The 19,894-nt window shown below is 42.8% G+C and overlaps 1 protein-coding gene across 2 annotated transcripts in view; it reads left to right on the top strand.

Moving 5' to 3' along the window:
• Positions 1–19,413, top strand: part of ERCC6 (ERCC excision repair 6, chromatin remodeling factor) — a 78,413-nt gene extending 59,000 nt beyond the window's left edge. The window contains exons 11-21 of one of the 2 annotated variants that reach the window (XM_011287260.4): positions 867–983; positions 5,008–5,103; positions 7,577–7,792; positions 8,487–8,597; positions 9,004–9,123; positions 9,552–9,646; positions 11,333–11,478; positions 11,564–12,271; positions 14,021–14,225; positions 14,812–14,890; positions 16,261–19,413. In XM_011287260.4, coding sequence (XP_011285562.2) covers positions 867–983; positions 5,008–5,103; positions 7,577–7,792; positions 8,487–8,597; positions 9,004–9,123; positions 9,552–9,646; positions 11,333–11,478; positions 11,564–12,271; positions 14,021–14,225; positions 14,812–14,890; positions 16,261–16,680 — 2,313 coding nt within the window. In that variant the 3' untranslated portion in view covers positions 16,681–19,413. Of the gene's footprint in view, positions 1–866; positions 984–5,007; positions 5,104–7,576; positions 7,793–8,486; positions 8,598–9,003; positions 9,124–9,551; positions 9,647–11,332; positions 11,479–11,563; positions 12,272–14,020; positions 14,226–14,551; positions 14,891–16,260 lie in introns of both variants that reach the window. The other variant, XR_002146483.3, reaches the window with a different exon arrangement.
• Positions 19,414–19,894: the final 481 nt, after the last annotated feature.

The raw sequence follows: 19,894 nt of genomic DNA, 5'->3' as shown, positions 1-19,894 counted from the left end.
GAGTTTTTCTGTATGTATTACACAGTCATACTCTTTTTATTGCCCTTCATTTTGCAGCTAACTCTGTTAAATTTAAACTTTGTTTGGAATTTTTCTTGTTTCATTAAATAGTCCTCCTTACTAGGTTGTTAAGCCTATGTAGATTTTTCCAGGTATCAATAATTTATTGAATTCGTTGTTTGCCTGTAAGTGAATTGCAGAGGGAGTGTTTCCTGAGCTGTGGGTCTTTGTTTTTTACATACAGTTAATACCCATCTCATGTGGCTGTGCTCCATTACAGAACCATATGCTCTGTCTTAGGCTAGAGTGACCTTTTATTTCTGGGATCATAGGGCTTTTCTTGAACTTACTCTCCTAAGTCCCCAGTGGGCAGTAATCTCAGCTTATTATCTGGTTGCTCCCATTGCTGCAGCTTTCCCCCAGAGTTAGCTTTTGATCTTCAGTCTTGCAGGGCAGCAGTTTCTTTGTAGCTTTTGGAGAATGCAAGATTATAAACAGAGATTCATTTGAAAGCTGTTTTTTCCCTAGAGGGTAGTCGAGAACCAAACCAATCTCTACTTTAAAGTCTAACTATATAATAATTAAAGCAAAGTATGGAGGAGAAATAGGGCACAGAATTACCAGTTCTTTTTTGTAAATTTGATTAGTAAGTTTTTTTTACTGATGAGATCTTATGAAATCTGCCACCTAATGGAATATATGGAGCTTATCCTAATTTTTCCAAACCATTTTCCAGCCATTTCCAGCCCCTTTTGTACAACCAGAGGTCATTAAAAAATTTTGTTTTAAACATTGGAATCAGTTGAGAGGTAAGAACAAATGTATTTCTTAAACATAAGTAATTTTACCTTTTTCTCTTATTAAAGGTTAAAACTGCTTATAAATGTGCATGTGTCTTACGAGATACCATAAATCCATACCTACTGCGGAGAATGAAGTCAGATGTCAAAATGAGCCTTTCTTTGCCAGATAAAAATGAACAGGTCTGTAAATCCAGGAGTTACCAAAACATTTCTGAAGCGTGGGTGTACCTGTCTGTTTACTTTTCATGTGCAAAGTTGGCGAGGCTAACAGGTGTGGTCGCTGGTGCTGCTGGGCTGCTGCTTTATGTTTGTATACATCTGTATGTGACAGGTGAGCCTGCTGTGTCATCTGCCCTTGGCGGGACTCTTCCTCTGTCCACAGGCTTTGCTCTTTTGCTTATTAACACACATATTCCTGCAGCTGCACTTGTAAACTTCTCTATTTTCCTCAAGCCCCAACTCATTCTTGCCACAAATCATAGTAGGTGCCAGTCACATTCCTGGGAGATAGCAATCAACAGAGCAAACGCTCACTCTCATGAAACTCACACTCATTCTTGAGGAGGGGAGATAGTCATAGGTAAATATGTCACATGGCAGGCAGCAGTAGTGTGGAGGAAAAAATGAGCAGGGTGAGGGAGATGGGGTGAGTAAGGGCGAGGATTTGGGAAAGGGGGCTTCTTGTAAGGGATGGTTAGAGGTCTCCTGTCTGGTAAACAGACATTTAACAGAGGCCTAAAGAAGGTGAAGGAGTGAATCATGGAGTTTTTGGAAGAAGAGCATTTTAGGTAGGTGGAAGTGGAAGGGTCTTCAAGGAAGGCATTGTGGCCTGAGGGCAGGAAGAAGGATGACAGTGGTCAGAGGGAGAAGTCAGATGGCTGGCCAGATCAACAGGGCCTGCTGGTCACGCTGAAGACTGGATTTTACTGTGAGGGAGGAGGTGGTTCACAGGGAGATACTGAGCCAAGGAATGATGTCATCTGACTTAGGTTGTAAAAGGGGCATCCTTTTTTTTTTTTTTTTTTTTTTTTTTTAATATATGAAATTTATTGTCAAATTGGTTTCCATACAACACCCAGTGCTCATCCCAAAAGGTGCCCTCCTCAATACTCATCACCCACCCACCCCTCCCTCCCACCCCCCATCAACCCTCAGTTTGTTCTCAGTTTTTAACAGTCTCTTATGCTTTGGCTCTCTCCCACTCTAACCTCTTTTTTTTTTTTTTTTTTCCTTCCCCTCCCCCATGGGTTTCTGTTAAGTTTCTCAGGATCCACATAAGAGTGAAACCATATGGTATCTGTCTTTCTCTGTATGGCTTATTTCACTTAGCATCACACTCTCCAGTTCCATCCACGTTGCTACAAAAGGCCATATTTCATTTTTTCTCATTGCCACGTAGTATTCCATTGTGTATATAAACCACAATTTCTTTATTCATTCATCAGTTGATGGACATTTAGGCTCTTTCCATAATTTGGCTATTGTTGAGAGTGCTGCTATAAACATTGGGGTACAAGTGCAAGGGGCATCCTTTTAAAGGCCATCCTGGTGGTCTGTTATCTCCACCAATGACTACACCTTTTGAAAGTAAGTACAATATAGATTCTCAGTGTTGAAAATATAAAAGATCTTGGAGATCTGTCACCAAGGCTTTTCTATCCCTGCCTCTTCCCTTCCCCCAGACTTATTTCCAAACTCAGCCCTTGATCTTAGCATTCCCCTTGCAGGTCTCTCTTTCCCACCAGTGTCTCAGGCCACAATGCTCTGTTCTTTGTCTAATTCCAAATCCACCAGTTGCTGTGCTGTTTTATTTGTCCTTTTTCATGCTTTTGCTTCTTTGCTCTATATCCTCCTAAATTAATGCAGCCAGTGTCTGTCTCGTTTCCCACCATTGATTGGCACTCTCCTCAGTATTGCATAGTGTTGCTGGATTAGTTTTTCCAAGGCTCATCTTCCTGCCAGTTATCTTCAATGTCCCTCTTCCCATCAAGAATACCTGATTTAGCTTATTTGCACCAATTTATTTTTGCTGTGGAGTCCCAGAATGTGTCTTTTTTATATTCCATGTAGTAGCCAAGGCAAATCACTTCTTGTTTTCCAAACATGAGCCACTTGTCTTTCCATGTGCTTGGATGTTCCCTCTGCCTGGAGGTTTTCCACCCCACTGCATCCATCCATCCCACACTCCAGCAAACCTACACACAGGAGTTTTAAGATCCCACGAGGCTCTTGACTAGAATTCCTTGAGGTTGGGACTTTGTCTTACCCATCTTAAAATGCCACGTAACACCTAAAACAGTGATTTGCGTACATGAAGCATCTGGTGAATAATTTGTTCAGTTAACTTTGTAATTAACAGGAAATGCTTTTCCCTGTTGCCTTTGTATTCAAAGGACTGAAATATGAGTTTAAGAAATCAGGAATTACATATACTCAGGTTCATATTTTAGGAAGATTACTCAGGCAGCATATGAACGCATTGGAGGAGAAGGAAAATGGAGGCACAGGGATGAGTTAGGCGGTCCTTATAGAGTCTGAGGGGAAAGATGAGTCTGAACCAAGGAGGGGTTTCCTGTGTAGTTGATGGGATGGATCTTCTTGCAGAGGCTTCAAAGGACAGAACATGGAGGAGACAGCTGACGAGTTTAATTCGGGTCGTTTGAAGCACCCGCGAAATATCTGCCTGCTTAAAAGGCAATTATAAATGAGTCTTGGGTTCTGAGGAGAGTTCTAGGCTGGGATGTAGTTGTGACCTCTGGGCAGGGAAGAGGTGAAAGTTACAAGCAGGGATGAGTTTGCCTGAGGCCCATGCACAGAACGAGAAGAGAAAAGCTGCAGTGTTGTGGACAGGGTATCAGGAGGGACTAGCCAGGAGGATAGGAGGCCTACGTAGAAAGGCAGGAGGTAGGTTAGGGGAAATGGATCATGAGGTCTAGGGTCCCTGTGTGGCCGGCTGCCAGGAAGTTATTAGTGACCTCATCCACGGCAGTTTCCTGGTGGATGTGCTCCAGGCTTGTGCTGGGTCCAGGAGAGGATGTGGGGATGGTGATTGTACATAATCCATTCAGGGAGTTTTCCCCCTCAGATTTTGGAAAGTGTAAGGTGGTGGAGCACTGTCCTAAGGAAGAGGAGAGGGTTTTCAGATCCAGTGTGAAGGTCAAAGGGTTGCCCTGATCGCAAATAGGAAGCTGTTCTGAGGATAAAGGAAAACCAGGTGAGGTGGATAAAGTAGATGAATTTTAGGAAGTGAAAGTCAGGGAATCACGACTGATAGCTTCAGTTTCTATTTTTGATGTTTTGTCCGTTTGATTGCTTTTAAGTAGAGGTTGAGACAAAGGTGGGCAACAAAGGTGGGTAGGTGGGAGGCTTGGGGAGAATGAGGAGTGTTGTCACAGTTGTTCTAGGTTTACAGAAGGTGCTGAGCGGGGAGTGCATAGAGACTTCCCCTGGAGACCAGGAGCAAGAGTGGCAGGACACTGCCCCGATGGGTAGTGTTCTTCAGCAGTGCTCAGTACTTTACCAGAAAGGATTAGAGAAGGCAGGTGGTTGAGTCAGTCTTCATTTGAAAGTTTACAAGGCAGACATAGTGGGTGGCAAAGGGGTAGCTGAAGGAGAATGTCTTGTTTTAATGACTAAGGAATAGTGTCAAGCCGTGAGGTGGCGGCAGTGGACGTGGAGAAAGGAGGATTGAGAGGCAGAAAATCAAGGAATGTTCTGGCATGGAGTAACAGGCACAGTTGGGTGGGGAGGGTGGGCGAGTCTGGTAAACTTACGGACCTGTGCTTCCATCTCCAGGAAAGGGAACAAGTCAGGCGAGGGTAGGGTCCCTGGTCAGGTCTGCGGAAGTGAAGGTGGGAGCGGGGCACAGGTGGTGACATGGTCTGAACTCTTGGAGGCTAGGATGCAGGAGGCTCTGTGCACCTGTCCCTGAACTTTGTTGTGGAGAGGAAGCCAGTCTTCAGGGACTGTTGGGAGAGTGGGTAGCAATCTGGAGGTGGATGGATGACAGACATGGAGGGGCTGATGTAAAGGGGTGACTGTGTTTTTGCTCAGCTTGAGATGTGGCACAATTTTGGCTTTTTAAAATAAGAGGTACATTGTTAAAATTGTATGTGTTGTGCTTTTTTAATTGGAAAATTTTGTTGATATTTTAATTATTTTCATAGTTTTTAAAAAAAAATTCTCTTTTTTTTCTCCCCTATAGGTCCTATTTTGCCGTCTTACAGAGGAGCAACTTAAAGTCTACCAAAATTTTATTGATTCCAAAGAAGTTTACAGAATTCTTAATGGAGATATGCAGGTCAGCTAAATAATGGAAAGTAGAGAAATGAATTGTGGAGCAGGGAAGCAGGGGAGGAAAGGAAACTAGGACTAGTCAAGGATTCATGGTTACCTCTTAGAAACATTCAGGTGTGCACCGTCACTTAATTCAAAGCCCTTCCAGAAGTAAGAGAACATACAGTTCCATTTGAGCATGCTTCCTTTTGCCTGTATTGCAGCACGGTTACACTTGAGCCCCACGTCTCGTGGTCCAGAAGAGTAGTGCTAGACACAGGGTCTGTAGTGGTGAGTCCTGCAGGGATGTCTGGTCCTTTGCAGAAAGCAGGGAAGTGGCCCTGGACTGCTGGGGTTAGCAGGTGCATGAAGGAAGAATTAGGATTATAAATGTTTGTGTGAGTGATAACATTTTAGTTACTGGCAGTACTCAGCAGTAGATGGGGGTAAAGGTTTATTCAATAAGCATAGTGGCTTTATAATCAGCATTTAGTTTGAAGCTCCATATAAACTGTTCAATTTCATTGTGCTTCAGTGTCCTAAAGTGTGAATTGTGTTTTGTTTATTTGACACATAAAACTTCCTTAGTCTTTGGTCTGTCCTCATGGGAGGTACAGCTGAGTGGCAAGCACCTTACTCTCCGAAACACACTTCCCTGCTCATACACAGAGGTTGACAAAGAGATGAGAATGGGTGACGGGCTGCCCGTGTCCTGTACTGTCCAGTCTGCGTGCTGTTTCTTCCAGATGAAGTCATTTCAGTTCTTTCAGCCATGGCGCACAGTTTCTTACTTCATCTGTCTTTGGCATCTATGGGAGGTTCTTCAATCATTCACATTTATTCATCTCTCCAAAATCGTCCCTTAACTTAGCTTCGTGTGCCTCTGAATTGGGAAGCCGTAGGTGGTCTAGATTAGCACCAACCCGTAGATACACAATGCCAGCTGCATATGGGATTTTAAATTGTCCTAGTCACATTAAAAAAGGTAAAAGGAAGTGAAATCAATTTTGATAATGAATTTTATTTAACCTGATGTATGTATCTAAAATGTCATTTTAATACATAATCAAACATTTTAAATTATTAATGAAATATTCTACCTTTTTTAAAACTACATCTTTAAAATTGGATATTTTACATTTGCAGCACATCTCAGTTTGGACTACCATGCTTTATTATTTTTTTAATTAATTTATTTTTGAGAGAGATAGTGCAAATCAGGAAGGGGCAGAAAGAGAGAGAGGATCCCAAGCAGGCTCTGCACTGCCAGCACAGAGCCCGATGTGGGACTTGAACCCATGAAACCGCAAGATCCTGACCTGAGCTGAAACCAAGAGTTGAATGCTCAACCCACTGAGCCACCCAGGTGCCCCTGGACTAGCCACTCTGTGTGTGCATAGTAGCCCTCTGTGGCTTGTGACCACTGTATTGGAAGCGCAGATCTAGAGGCAGACGGGGAGTTACAGATGACTCTTTGGAGGAATTTTGACAATGTTCCTGATTTGTTCAGATTTTTTTATTGTTTATTTTGTTTAACTGTTGTTTGCTAGTTAAAACTACCATTGTTGACTTCACTTATGGTTCATCTTTTTCTACTTGAGCTTTTATACTCCTGAGCTTGATTTGAGTCATACTCAGAAAGCTGTGAAGGATGCCCTTCTGCTGGGAGCCTGGAGGGCAGGCACTCCTGGTCTCTTCTTACGCCCTTCTGCTGAATGAACCACCCTCATGTCTTTCCCATTTGCATATTTTCCAGGCAGACACGTTTTCTGATATTCTAATATAAAAGTAAATGGAACTTGGGGTGCCTGGGTGGCTCAGTCGGTTAAGCGTCTAAACTTTGGCTCAGGTCACGAGCTCGTGGTTCGTGGGTTTGAGCCCCGTGTCGGGCTCTGTGCTGACAGTTCAGAGCCTGGACCCCGCTTCAGATTCTGTGTTTCCTTCTCTCTCTGCCCCTCCCCTGTTCGTACTCTGTGTCTCTCTCTCTCTCAAAACTAAATAAACATTAAAAAAAAAAAAGTTAAAAGTAAATGGAACTTCAACCTCTGACTCATGTTCAACTGCAGAACTTTCAGTGAGGTGTACTTAGTAATATTTAAATGCATTTGTTCAGTCACCTGCCTGATTTCTCCAAATTTAGATGGGCATTTTTTTATTCACATAAAAGATGAGTCAGTTTTTATATGCTGTGAACTGCATACCTTTTTTTCTAGTGAGAGAAAATAAATCATCAGTAAATTAAATATGACCAGTAGATGTTCAGTCCAATAGGATGTTTTTGTTTCTAGAGAACTTACTTACCTTAGCAAGATAGAAGATGAATGAAGGTTGATTTCTTCCAGCTCCTAATATGCTGTGGATGTGGAGGAAGCTAAGAAGCTAGTGAAGAATTCCTTTTTAATCTGTGTTACATACTGAATATCATCCTTCCCTCCCTTTCCAAGCGAATGTTATTTAAGTGGGATAATTCAAATGCACGTAATTCTTTTATACCATAGATTTTCTCTGGACTTGTAGCCTTAAGAAAAATCTGCAACCACCCTGATCTCTTTTCTGGAGGCCCCAAGAATCTCAGAGGTATTCCAGATGAGGAACTAGAAGAAGATCAGTTTGGATACTGGAAACGTTCTGGGAAAATGATAGTAGTTGAGTCCTTGTTGAAAATATGGCACAAACAAGGTCAACGAGTATTGCTATTTTCGCAGTCAAGACAAGTGAGTATACAGACCTCATACAAGAAACAACAATTCTTTAAGACTTAACAACCAGTAATTTTAAAAATGAGATGTAATTTAAAATAATGATTTTAAAAGCAAATTCACCCCCTGATACTAAGGTGGAAAGCCTACAGATCTCTTTGGGAGCTTGGATCTTTCTCTAGAGTTGGTGCCTAGAAGTTAGCTTTTTAAAAAGGTTTACCAAAGGGGCACCTGGGTGGCTTAGTCAATTGAGTGTCTGACTTCGGCTCAGGTCATGATCTCGTGATCCGTGAGTTCAAGCCCCACGTCAGGCTCTGTGCTGACAGCTCCGAGCCTGGAGCCTGCTTCAGATTCTGTCTCCCCCTCTCTCTTTGCCCCTCCCCCACTCATGCTCGGTCTCTCTCTGTCAAAAAATAAACATTAAAAAATTAAAAAAAAAAGTGTACCATGTGATTCTAGGGTGTGGGTAGGTTTGGGTCTGAACTCAAATAGATGTCCTGCTCTTTACAAAACTGAGAAGAATTAATAGTAGAGAAATGCCAAAAATACTCTTGTAGTAAGTATTATATTTATCTGCCTCAGAGCAAGAAGCCCCTTTTAATTTAAGCCTGTTGGGGAAGGTTTGACTGTTTAGAGAAATGCGAGAGTACTCACTGCAAGTGTATTTTTGATTTTTAAACTCTTTTCCCCTCCCCCCTCTCCTAAACAGATGTTGGACATACTTGAAGTATTCCTTAGAGCCCAAAAGTATTCTTACCTCAAGATGGATGGTACCACTGCAATAGCTTCAAGACAACCACTGATTACAAGATACAACGAGGTAACCAGTGTATATAACAGTGAAACCAAGTAGTGCTACTCCGTGCAGAGGAAGGAAGGAGAATAGCTTCACTCACCTGAGCCATGCGTACATGGGGAATAGGCAGTGGGTAGGGAGAGACTTACTGCTTTAAACTCTGTGCATTTCTGTATTTTGTGTATGTTTGTGTGTCTAAACAAAGAATGTGTATTCCTTCTTGAAAAGCCAACTCTGAGATATTTCTAATATAATTGATACTAAAAGTAGGAGTTGTGGGATGAGATCTTGACTGACCCACGGTCTCCAGGACATAACCCATTTTTCGTATTGGGAAGAGGTTTCCATGTGTAGAGTATGTAAAGACAGAGGTGAAGAGCTGTAACTAGTCTTAAATGAGCATGCTAAATGTTGCACATCTTACCTCTAGGACACATCTATATTCGTGTTTCTTCTGACCACTCGGGTGGGTGGCATAGGAGTCAACCTGACGGGGGCAAACAGAGTCATCATCTATGATCCCGACTGGAACCCAAGTACAGACACACAGGTAAGGGAGTGTATTAGTGGCATACAGGTGAGTGGCCAGCACTTGGGAGTGTCCTTCGGCGCCCCTGTCAGCTTCTGCATGGAGCTGACATCTTGGTTGTTGCCCAGTCTTCAGCGTGGAGGAAGATACCGTCTGGCCTCACAGACAGGAAGAGTCTCCAGCAGTTTATCTGTAACATTCATCGCTACACCTGGGGTACAGAGAGAGAGTGCAAAGTTACACACATTGTTTTTCAGGTGGAGATGGCTCCGTCTGCCTTTGTCACCTGCCTATTTATCTTCCTTAATAGGCCTTATATATATTTTAGCATCAGTAGCCAAAATTTTTAGCTTTGGCAGGGGAAGGAAGCAACCGGCTGTCTCTCTTTTCTTTCGGTAAGTGCTTGTCATTGGGAAGGGTGCTTGTTACCATGCATCTCTCTGCCGCAGGCCCGGGAGCGAGCCTGGAGGATCGGCCAGAAGAAGCAAGTGACGGTGTATAGGCTGCTGACTGCAGGCACCATCGAAGAAAAGATTTACCACCGGTCAGTACAGATGGCTGCTCGCTCCTTGACTGGAGACTGCTCTCCCTGCTGCGGCGTGTGCAGGATATAGATCTAGAAGTATACCTCCAGGGCTTGGAGCTGGGAATTTTTTTTATGCATTGCTTTAAGAGTCTTTTCATCTTAGAGCACTAGTTGCTGTAACTTAAAGGATATGTGGGGGTTTTGGGGGTTTTTTTGTGGTTGTTGTTTTGGTTTTGTATTTTTTCTTATTAAAGTAAACTCAGATGGCTTATTTTGAGTTTTTAGAAAACGTCTTTGGGGTGCCTGGCTGGCTGTCAGTAGAGCATGCGACTCTTGATCTCGGGTTCATGGGTTCAAGCCCCACTTTGGGGATGGAGTTTACTTAATATTAAAAAAAAAAAAAAGTAAAAGTCTTTGAACCTGAATGTCTTCGTACCTTATTAAACATCAAGGACTGCTTATGTGTAAACTTCATGTTAACTGTTATTTAAGAGAAACGTACCTATCTACTATAGTGTACCATCTTTTTTTCAAAAATTTTAAGAAGTGACAGAGTTGAAATACATACTGAAATTTTCACATAACATGCAGGTGTGATCAGCGTGGGGTAGCCTGGTTCAGATGCCCCTGAGAGACAGGTTGACCAGGATACCTGTTTCTTTTTCCATCTCTCTCTACAATGAGTAGGGGTTTGGGCAAAGGTCGCTTTAGCAGTGGGGTGGAGATACTGCCACCTTCTCCCCCCTCCTCTGCTGAAGACTTCATTCTCAAACTGCACCCTAGCTCTTAAAGCAAGGCTCCCTGCTTTCTACCCTGCACTGGGTTACTGCCAGATAGGTATGTGTTCTTCAAGTCCTTATTCTTTTTTTTTTTTTTTTTGTAATTTTTTTAATGTTTATTTTTGAGAGAGAGAGAGAGAGAGAGACAGAGTGTGACTGGGGGATAGGCAGAGAGAGAGGGAGACACAGAATCTGAAGCAGGCTCCAGGCTCCAGGCTCCGAGCTGTCAGCACAGAGCCCAATGTGGGGCTCGAGCTCATGAACCGTGAGATCATGACCTGAACTGAAGTTGGACACTTAACTGACTGAGCTACCCAGGCGCCCCCTCAAGTCCTTATTCTGAGAGGGCTGGAGATGAGCTGAGTCCCGTGAGGGAGAGCTTCCTTTTAGAGAGACATGTTGTAGCCTGGGTGATAGAGGCAGGACTGCTTTGTGGGGACGTCTGGGCAGGGGTGATGATGGTGTGGAGCTTCAGCATAGAGTGAATCAGCAGGCAGAAGTGGGTGAGATGGCTTCAAGTACAAAGCTCAGTTAAGAGAGTTTCCTGAATGCCATCATGGAAGGGTCCTGAAGAGGGCAGGGCAGGGGACCTGCCAGGAAGCTGACTCCTTCCAGCTCAGAGAGGCTGTGAATCACATGATTACATGTAGAAAAGTGTTGTCTGACATGTGATGAATCTTGGAGGTTGAAAAAGCTCACTGGGTATAAATAATACGACATTCTTTGTATTTCAGATTCTATAAAACGTGGGAGACCATCCAATGTTTTATGTACTTTCTGAATTGTAATTTTCCAAGGCAAGAAGTTTGGGTATTATTTAGACATTTGTTCAGCTGCAGTTATCATATCAGTCATAGTTTTATAATTAGGGTTTTGAGGCACGGCTAAGCATTGTTTTATACGAGTTTAATTTTTATCTTTTTAGACAAATTTTCAAGCAGTTTTTGACAAATAGAGTGCTGAAAGATCCGAAGCAAAGGCGATTTTTCAAGTCCAACGATCTTTATGAGCTGTTCACTCTGACAAGCCCCGATGTATCCCAGAGCACTGAAACAAGTGCTATTTTTGCAGGTATTACATAAAATAACTTAACTTAGAGTAATAAATCGCGGCAGAATTATGTAGTGTAACTTGAGTGTGCTTTTCCCCTTTATAGGAACTGGTTCAGATGTTCAGACTCCCAAACGCCTTTTAAAAAGAAAACTTCTGCCAGCCTTTGGAACAGACCCTAATGTTTCAATATGCAAAAAGTGCCCTGATTCTAATGCATCTGCAAATGATGCCACATCATCTGAAGAGAAGTCTACAGCGACAGGAGCTGAAGTAAATGCAGTAACATCTGATCAAGTAACATCTGATCCTTTGAAAGATGCCCCTCGAACGCCTAGAGATCTGACTGGTGGTGATGGGCCTGGAGAAGAGGCGAGTGCAGTGTCTAGACCAGAGGAGTCATCAGTGATGAGTGGACATGGGGAATGTTCAGATTCTCCAGGAATCAGCAAAATGGATGGACTGTCTAGTGAAGAAAGCATCCATGAAAAACAAGGTCTTTCTGACAAAAGAGAAAGCTGCCAGGCTCCAACAGACCCTCTTCGGGAGAATAAGCAAACAGAAAATAATTTTTATAAGCACAAGTCTAAAACAAAACATAGTGCACCAGAAGAAGAGACCCTGGAGCACCGTCGCAGGCTGAAGCAAAAGCTTAAGAACTCTAAGCATCGCAGAGATGCCAAGTTTGAAGGAACTCGAATTCCACACCTAGTGAAGAAAAGGCGGTACCAGAAGCAAGACAGTGAAAATGAGAATGAGACCAGCCAGCAGAGCAATGACGATTATGTCTTGGAAAAGCTTTTCAAAAAGTCAGGTAATCTTTTTGCTGAATGTGCCACAGGTGTGCTAGGAACAGAAGATGGGTAGGCTCTTTGTAGCAGTGGCAGCCTTTACTCACAGGGCCAAATGGGCTCTCAGCTGAAAGTAGTTTTTCTTCTAAAATTCAGATTTGGAATATAGTGACATTTTGAAAATCTTATTCACCTCTCTTTTCTGAAGACCTCAAAGAAATTGAACCTTTGGGGAACAACAGTACTTGACTTACAACCACATACAGGAGGGGTGCAGTGCTTTAAGTAGATTTGTGTGACCTGAACACTAATAGGAAGTTTCTGGACATGCTGTATTTATGTCATTTTCCAGCACAGGAGATTAAAGTAACCGTCATAGGGGAGAGGCAGGGACGTGGCCAGAGGCAGGCACTCTGGAAGTGGGAAAGCTGATCACTAATATCGAGGGAGAACAATCAGGAAAGCAGATTCCACAGTTGCTCAGGACCAGGGAGGACAGGCAGTCCTGCACAGCGTAGTCATCCCTGGGAATGTTGTCTTGTTCAGGCCTCTGCAGTCATCGCGTTCACAGTGTGATGGCCCGAGTGACCAGAGTTCACCGTTTGTGGGTCTCAATTCGGGAGGGCAGGTTTCTGTATGGCATTTCAGAAGGAAACCCTCTGGGCCTCCTACCTTCTATTTCTTTTCCATTTACTGGTCTGTTTTCCTAGGAAATGATCTCTTTTGTTTAGTTTTCACGTTTATTTGCATAGAGGCATTGAAAATGTTATTGTAATTTTTTAGAAACTTGCTTCTGTTTCAAGACAGTTGCTCCCTTGTCATTTCTAATTTTGTAGATTTCTGCCACACTTTTTTTTCGGTCAGGTTAAGCTAGTGGTTTGTGATTTTTTTTTTTTAAATCAGCATTTTGATTTATTAATTAGGTCTATCGTTCTCTACCTCATTAATTTTTGCTTTTATCTTTATTATTTTCTTCCCCGTGCTTCCTTTATTTATTTATTTTATTTTATTTTATTTATTTTTTTTTTTTGCGTTTTGGTGAGTTTTTTTGGCTTAATTTTTATAAGACCGACTTAGAAATTTGTTAATTCATTTGGGGCGCCTGGGTGGCTCAGTCAGTTAAGTGTGTGACTCTTGATTTTGGCTCAGGTCATGATCTTACAATTGTGAGATCAAGCCCTGAGTCGGGCTCCATGCTGGGTGTAGAGCCTGCTTAAGATTCTCTCTCTCCCTGTCCCTCTGCCCCCCCCACCTCGTCTGTGCATGTAGGGGACAAGCCCAAGGGTACTCTCTCTCTAACTCAAAAAGAGAAAAATGCTTTTTTAAAATAAAAAAAGAAATTAATTCATTTTTATTCTTTCATTTTTATTGATACATAAATATTTAAGGCTATGAATTTACCACTGATAACTTCATTAAATTCTGCTGATAAGTGGCATTTTCATGATCATTAGTTTTTAGAAACTCTGTAATTCTGGCTTATATTTTTACATTTTTCCCTTCAGTAAAGAATTAATAGATGGTTTTAAAAGTTTCCAGGTAGCAGATATGTTGAGGGTCGTTAGTAATCCCCACATACCTTGTAGGGTGGTGATGAAGGTGACTAGCAACAGCATTTATAAAGTTCCTGGGTCGTGATAGTCAACTTGGCAAATGGCAGCTAAAAATGTTCATTGTTTTTCCTCCACCCACAACAAGACTAGCCAATATAGAAGAAAACATATTGTGTACAAACCGGAATAACACATTACTGTTTCCTTTGTTCTTGCTAGTTGGTGTGCACAGTGTCATGAAACACGATGCCATCATAGATGGGGCCAATCCAGATTATGTGCTGGTGGAGGCAGAGGCCAACCGAGTGGCCCAGGATGCCCTGAAAGCGCTGAGGCTCTCTCGTCAACGGTGTCTGGGAGCAGTGTCCGGTGTTCCCACCTGGACAGGCCATCGGGGGGTTTCTGGTGCACCAGCAGGAATAAAGTAAGAGATTGCTGCTCTCCCATGCATGTGAGCTGGCCAAACCGCCTAGGCCAGGAATAAAGCCAGGGCAGGCGTGGTAGAAAGTCTTGCAGGGAGGGGTTGGGTCAACCGGATTTGCATGACTTGGGGAAAAACATTTATAGTCTTACATTCTTCCTCACACTGCCTCCTGCCTTCCAAAGCTGAGTTTTCAGGGAAGGCGGCATGATCTGTTTTGCTCAAGAGATGTTGTTAAAAATAAGAGATACAGAATAATAACTAAAGTAAGATGATTAGCCAGTGTTCAGCAATCAGTAACTACTATGCTGTTCGGTTCATTTGTTCAGAATAATCTTTCTACCTGGAATTTGTGGGTAGTTGCCATCACTTGTTGAACAAGATACTGAGTGGTTCTTACTTGAGATGCAGCTGTGACTTCCCAGGAGAGCAACGTAGAAAGACTGAAGGGGATGAGCCTCATGGTTATGAAAGAGTAACCATGAAGAAGAAAATTTTCCAGCAAAAGATTAAGTTTTGAAAGGGCATTTTCATCTCTAAGTCCACAAGAGCAAACATTTCATCTACTGTGGCTCTTTTCCTTATTTAGGAGTAGATTTGGTCAGAAAAGGAATTCCAACTTCTCTCTGCAGCATCCTTCTTCAACATCTTCAAAGGAGAAATGCCAGGTAATATGATAGCCTGTCTGCTTTTCGTGTGTGAGTCTTAATTGATAGAACTGCTGTGAAAATTTAACCTGATTCAGATGTGAAGAAAATCGCCGGCATAATGGCCCCCGGTATCTGTGTTGTATGCTCTGATTAATGAAGCACCTTCATGTGAAACTGAAAGGACCAGCCAACTTTGTAAAAGACAGTCTTTAACCCAAATCTACAGCAGAATCTCTGTTTTGCCCTCAGAAAGTTAACACAGGGATAGAGGATGTGGGAGTTGCTGCCCCTGCAGCCTGCTCCATTCGGTGGTGACGTACCAGTTCTGGAGAGCCCTACCCTCTAACGTGAAGGTTGAGAAAACCGCCTGGGATGTTGTTTGTAATTTACTAGCCACTAGAACCTTGTGCCCATCTCTCTCTGTCCTGTAAGCGCCAGATGCCCTGAGTGCTTCACTGAGTAAAGACTGGACCAGACTCTTATCATTCAGTGCTCTCTTTGGTCTTTGCTAGTTAAGGGTTATGTTACTGATAAAAGTTGAAAACTCCCCAAGTTCAGACTCCTGTTTCAAACTTAAAAAAAAAATTTTTTTTAACGTTTATTTTTGAGAGAGAGGTACAGCATGAGTGGGGGAGGCACAGAGAGAGAGGGAGACACAGAATCCGAAGCAGGCTCAAGGCTCTGAGCTGTCACCACCAAGCCCGATGCGGGGCACGAACTCACAAACTGTGAGATCATGACCTGAACTGAAGTTGGGTTGATGCTCAACCAACTGAGCCACCTAGGCACCCCTCAGACTCCTATTTTAGATTACTATGAACACATGTAGAACAGAGAACGTTTCTTTGACTTTCCATGTTCTGTTCTTTTAGCAATAGGGATGTGAAAAAGGTTAGATTTGTGTTGTTGCTCTAGGGAAACTCACATGAAGTGTAAAGTGGGAAAGAGTCAAAAGATTGAAAAGTGAAGAGAAGGAAGTGCAGCTCTACGATTGTTCTTAGCCCACGGTGCCTGGATCAGGGTGGGCTCGCGAGGAAGGGCAGGAAAAGTCTGCACAACCCGCACCTCCTAGAGCCGGCTTTCCCACCCAAGGGAGGCTGCAACCCCACCCCCTGCCCATCCCCCTCCTCTCACCACACAGAAAGGGATGGAGTGAAGAGTGTAGTTTGGGGGAATTGGGTTTTTAAAAAAATGGTATATAATGGTGGGTGGGTTTCAGTGCTTGACATGCGCCCTGCCCCTTTTTGTTCGATGCCATCTCATTCTTTCCTGTCAGCCTCACTACCCTGGGCTCTAGTATTTGCTTATAGCTCCTCAGTGTTTTGGGGGAAGTAGTAGGAGCGTGAATTAGAAGCTGGCATATCACTGCAGTGGTCTTCTTTGTCCAGGACGGCGTCACGAGAAAGGATGGAAAGGATAATGCTTCTGAGCACTTCAGTGGAAAAGTGGAAGATGCAGAGTCTTCACCCGGGGCCCTCCCTTCGTCTTCACTGTTGGCTAAAATGAGAGCTAGGAACCACCTGATTCTGCCAGAGCGACTGGAAAGTGACAGTGCGCACCAAGAGGCATCTGCTCCGCCATCTGCCACCACGGAACACGATGATCTGCTGGTGGAAATGAGAAACTTCATTGCGTTTCAGGCCCGTGTTGATGGCCAGGCCAGCACTCGGGAGATCCTGCAGGAGTTCGAGTGCAAGTTATCAGCCTCACAGTCTTGTGTCTTTCGAGAACTATTGAGAAATCTGTGCACTTTTCATAGGACTTCTAGTGGTGAAGGAATTTGGAAACTCAAGCCAGAATACTGCTGACATTACTTTCTAACTTTCGATTGACTTTTCCTAATGGAAATTTCTGGTTATTAATCCTATAACTAATAATCATGTTTGTCAACAGAAGTTGGCTGCATTTGATGTTTACTTTGAATGATATCTACCTCATAATTTAAAATTTCAAGGAAGAAGACATTCATCTCCAAAACTTAAAAGTTTTAAAAATACTTGGGTTGATGTTTTCATTTTGGCACTATGAATTATGTTATAAAATCAGGGACCTGATAGTTAATCTTTGGATCGCATTTGTTCCTCTACCCAAAAGATGCTGTCGGGGAGCACATTACTGCTCGTTTCGATGTTTGTAGACCAGAAATCTCAAGAATTCTTTCGTTGGTGCTAAAAACATGTCTTATATTCATTCAGACCTGTTCAATAAATTAGTTCATCAATATCTGGTAACAGATACTTATTTTGGAGGCATAGGTTTTAAACATTTAAACTTACTTGTTACCCATAAAAAATGAGATTTGGTGTCTTATGAATATATCTGTCTCATAGTCTTCCTTTTAAGGTACTGTTAAATCAGCAGGCATTTTCATTAGTAAAGCATGAAATAGCTTGGTAATAAATAAGACCTATACTTGCAAAAGGTTGTAGTGTTACTAAGCTTATGTTGGCTTTACTTTAAGCCAAGTGCATCTTCTTCCCCCCTACGGGGACTGTCTTTTAGGAATATAAAATGTGTTATCTTAAAAAAATACACAAAACTTTAAGCAGAAGCAGAAGTAAGTACAAATGAAACCACCAACATACACGTGCACACAAATGTCACTCCAGACCACAGCCGATATACCGTGATTACTGTGTAGTGACCACCCTGGCGGCCTGCTCCCTCTGTTCACATGCCGAGCGGTAACTTGGAGCATTTTTTATTTTATTTGTTGTTTGCTTTCTGAGGATGCTGATTACTTTGTGTTAGGCACCGTCGTTCCCCTTGTGTGTTATCTTCTGTCCAGCGGTTTTCATCTGTCTTTGTGCTTTGCATTTGCTGTGACTCTCCTGCTCCAGAGGTTTGCTTTGTAGCTGTTTCCTGGCTGTTGTGATGGTGTTGTTCTGATCCTCTGTTTTCTTAGCCTTGATTTTCTCGTTTCCTGCCCTTTGTTTTATCATCTCAGCTCTGAAATCTTGTTTTAAGTTCATTGTATTGCTTGCATTTCTTCTAGAGCGGTCACAGTGCAGTTTGTTTCTTGGATTTGTTTTCTCTGACCTGCTATATTTCCTGTCTGCTTTTTCTGTATCATGCTTGCCTTCCTCCTATGCCATTTCTTTACATCTTGCTTCTGCTGCAAGAGAGCCGCTCTGCCCATATCTGTATGTTCTTCCCTGTGACGCAGAGGGAAGGGAAAGGACTTGGGTTGGGGGTCCGGGAGAGCCTCTGCTGGGCACCACACAGCCCTGGTTGGAGGATTTGCATTTTACCTCTCTGGTCTGAGGTTCTGTTTGATAGCCTGGGCCCAGGCATCCCTACCCGTAGACAGGAGATGGCAGAGAGTCATTCCCGCTAGGATTTTCTGCTTTTTAAAAAAAAATTCTGTCTTATTCATCTTGTTCTGTTTTTAGAGTGATTTATATGTTAGAGGAAGAAGATGCTATTATTTTCTTTAGTCTGCTGTCTTTATCCAGAAGTCATAGATGGGATTTTTAAGCAGCTCAATAAATCCTGAACTTGAGAATTTGGCTCAGAAGGGAGTTAAAACTCCCTGGGAAGTTCTGGGAAGAACTGGGAAGTTCTTTTTTTTAATTTAATTTTGTAATAATCAGCCTATAAGAAAACTACTTCCCCCTTGTTCTTTGATTGAATTTAGTTCATTCTATCTTTCTTGTCTGAGATCTGAACTCTGCTGAGCAAGAGAAGTTGCACCCTTCTTGTCAAGTAGAAAATGCTATCAAAAGGGATGATGCAGTCAAAGCAGGGTGGTCCTCACTCCAGTTCTTGTCTCAGCACTACCACTGGCATGCTGGGACCTCGGGCAGGTCGCTGCTCTGCCTGTGTCTCAGTGTGACATCTATGAACACTGTCACCATGCCTCCCAGGTGGACAGGCTTAGAGGACGATGCTCTAAGTGTCATGATTTTAATCATAGTAACTTATTCATTTAGATAAAATCTACTTTTTGCAACTTTAAAGGCTTTGTACAATGTAGATAGATTTAATGTATTTAACATGTTATATTGGTATCAAGCTATAAAATTTTCTGAAATTTTAAAACTTCCTTAATTTATACATGAATATACTATCACTGTGTAAAAAATTTCAGGCAATACTTTGTCTCCTCACTGTTCTTGCTCCTGTCCCAGAGATAAGTACTGTATGTCGTGTGTATTCTTCCAGGCTGTGTCCCAGGCATTTATAAATACCCATGGCAGAGACTGCTGCTCTCATGTGCATTTTCCCCTTTTCCTTTACTGACAAGATTTCCTGAGTTTTACCTGGGTACGTGACTACTCAGCTGCAGACTTGACTTCCCGGCCTCCCTTATAGTTAAGTGTGGCCCTGTGACTGGGCAATGGGATATGAGCAGAACTTCCAGATCGGGCCCTTAAATAAGGGACTGGTGTACACTCTTCTTGCCGAGATGTCCAGGGGACCTTAAGCAGTGACATGGGATCGACATAGGTCGTGTGTTGAGGCTGGAAAAGCTGGCCTGCCAGCCTTGAACTGCTTTCTTTTTACCCGTTCCTTAAGAATAAAATAAATTCCTGATTTAACCACTGCCTTTTACAGTCTGTTTATTACAGCCTCCAGTTTTGTTTTGGATATGTGATCTATGTAGATTATGTCATCCTTTTTGCAGCTAGCTTTTCATTGGACATTATATGCAAGATATCTTTTCATCCCTACAATTATGGCTTTACCTTCATGGAACTGCTGGTTTAAAACCTAGATTTTTTACAGGGTGCCTGGGTGGCTCAGTCAGTCGGGTGATCCCAAGGTCGTGGGATTGAGTTCCGGATTGGGTTCTGCACTGAGCATGGAGCCTGCTTAAGATTCGGGGAGCCTGGGTGGCTCAGTCAGTTAGGCATCCGACTTCGGCCTAGGTCATGATCTCGCAGTTCGTGAGTTCAAGCCCCGCATCGGGCTCTGTGCTGACAGCTCAGAGCCTGGAGCCTGCTTCAGATTCTGTGTCTTCCTCTCTCTCTGCCCCTCCTCTGCTTGTGCTCTATCTCCGAAAAATAAATAATTATTAAA

Source organism: Felis catus, chromosome D2, assembly GCF_018350175.1.
Source record: "Felis catus isolate Fca126 chromosome D2, F.catus_Fca126_mat1.0, whole genome shotgun sequence".
In the NCBI taxonomy this organism is placed as follows: Eukaryota; Metazoa; Chordata; class Mammalia; order Carnivora; family Felidae; genus Felis; species Felis catus.
Note: the sequence above shows the minus strand (reverse complement) of the source record. Positions and strands in the feature narration are given on the sequence as shown.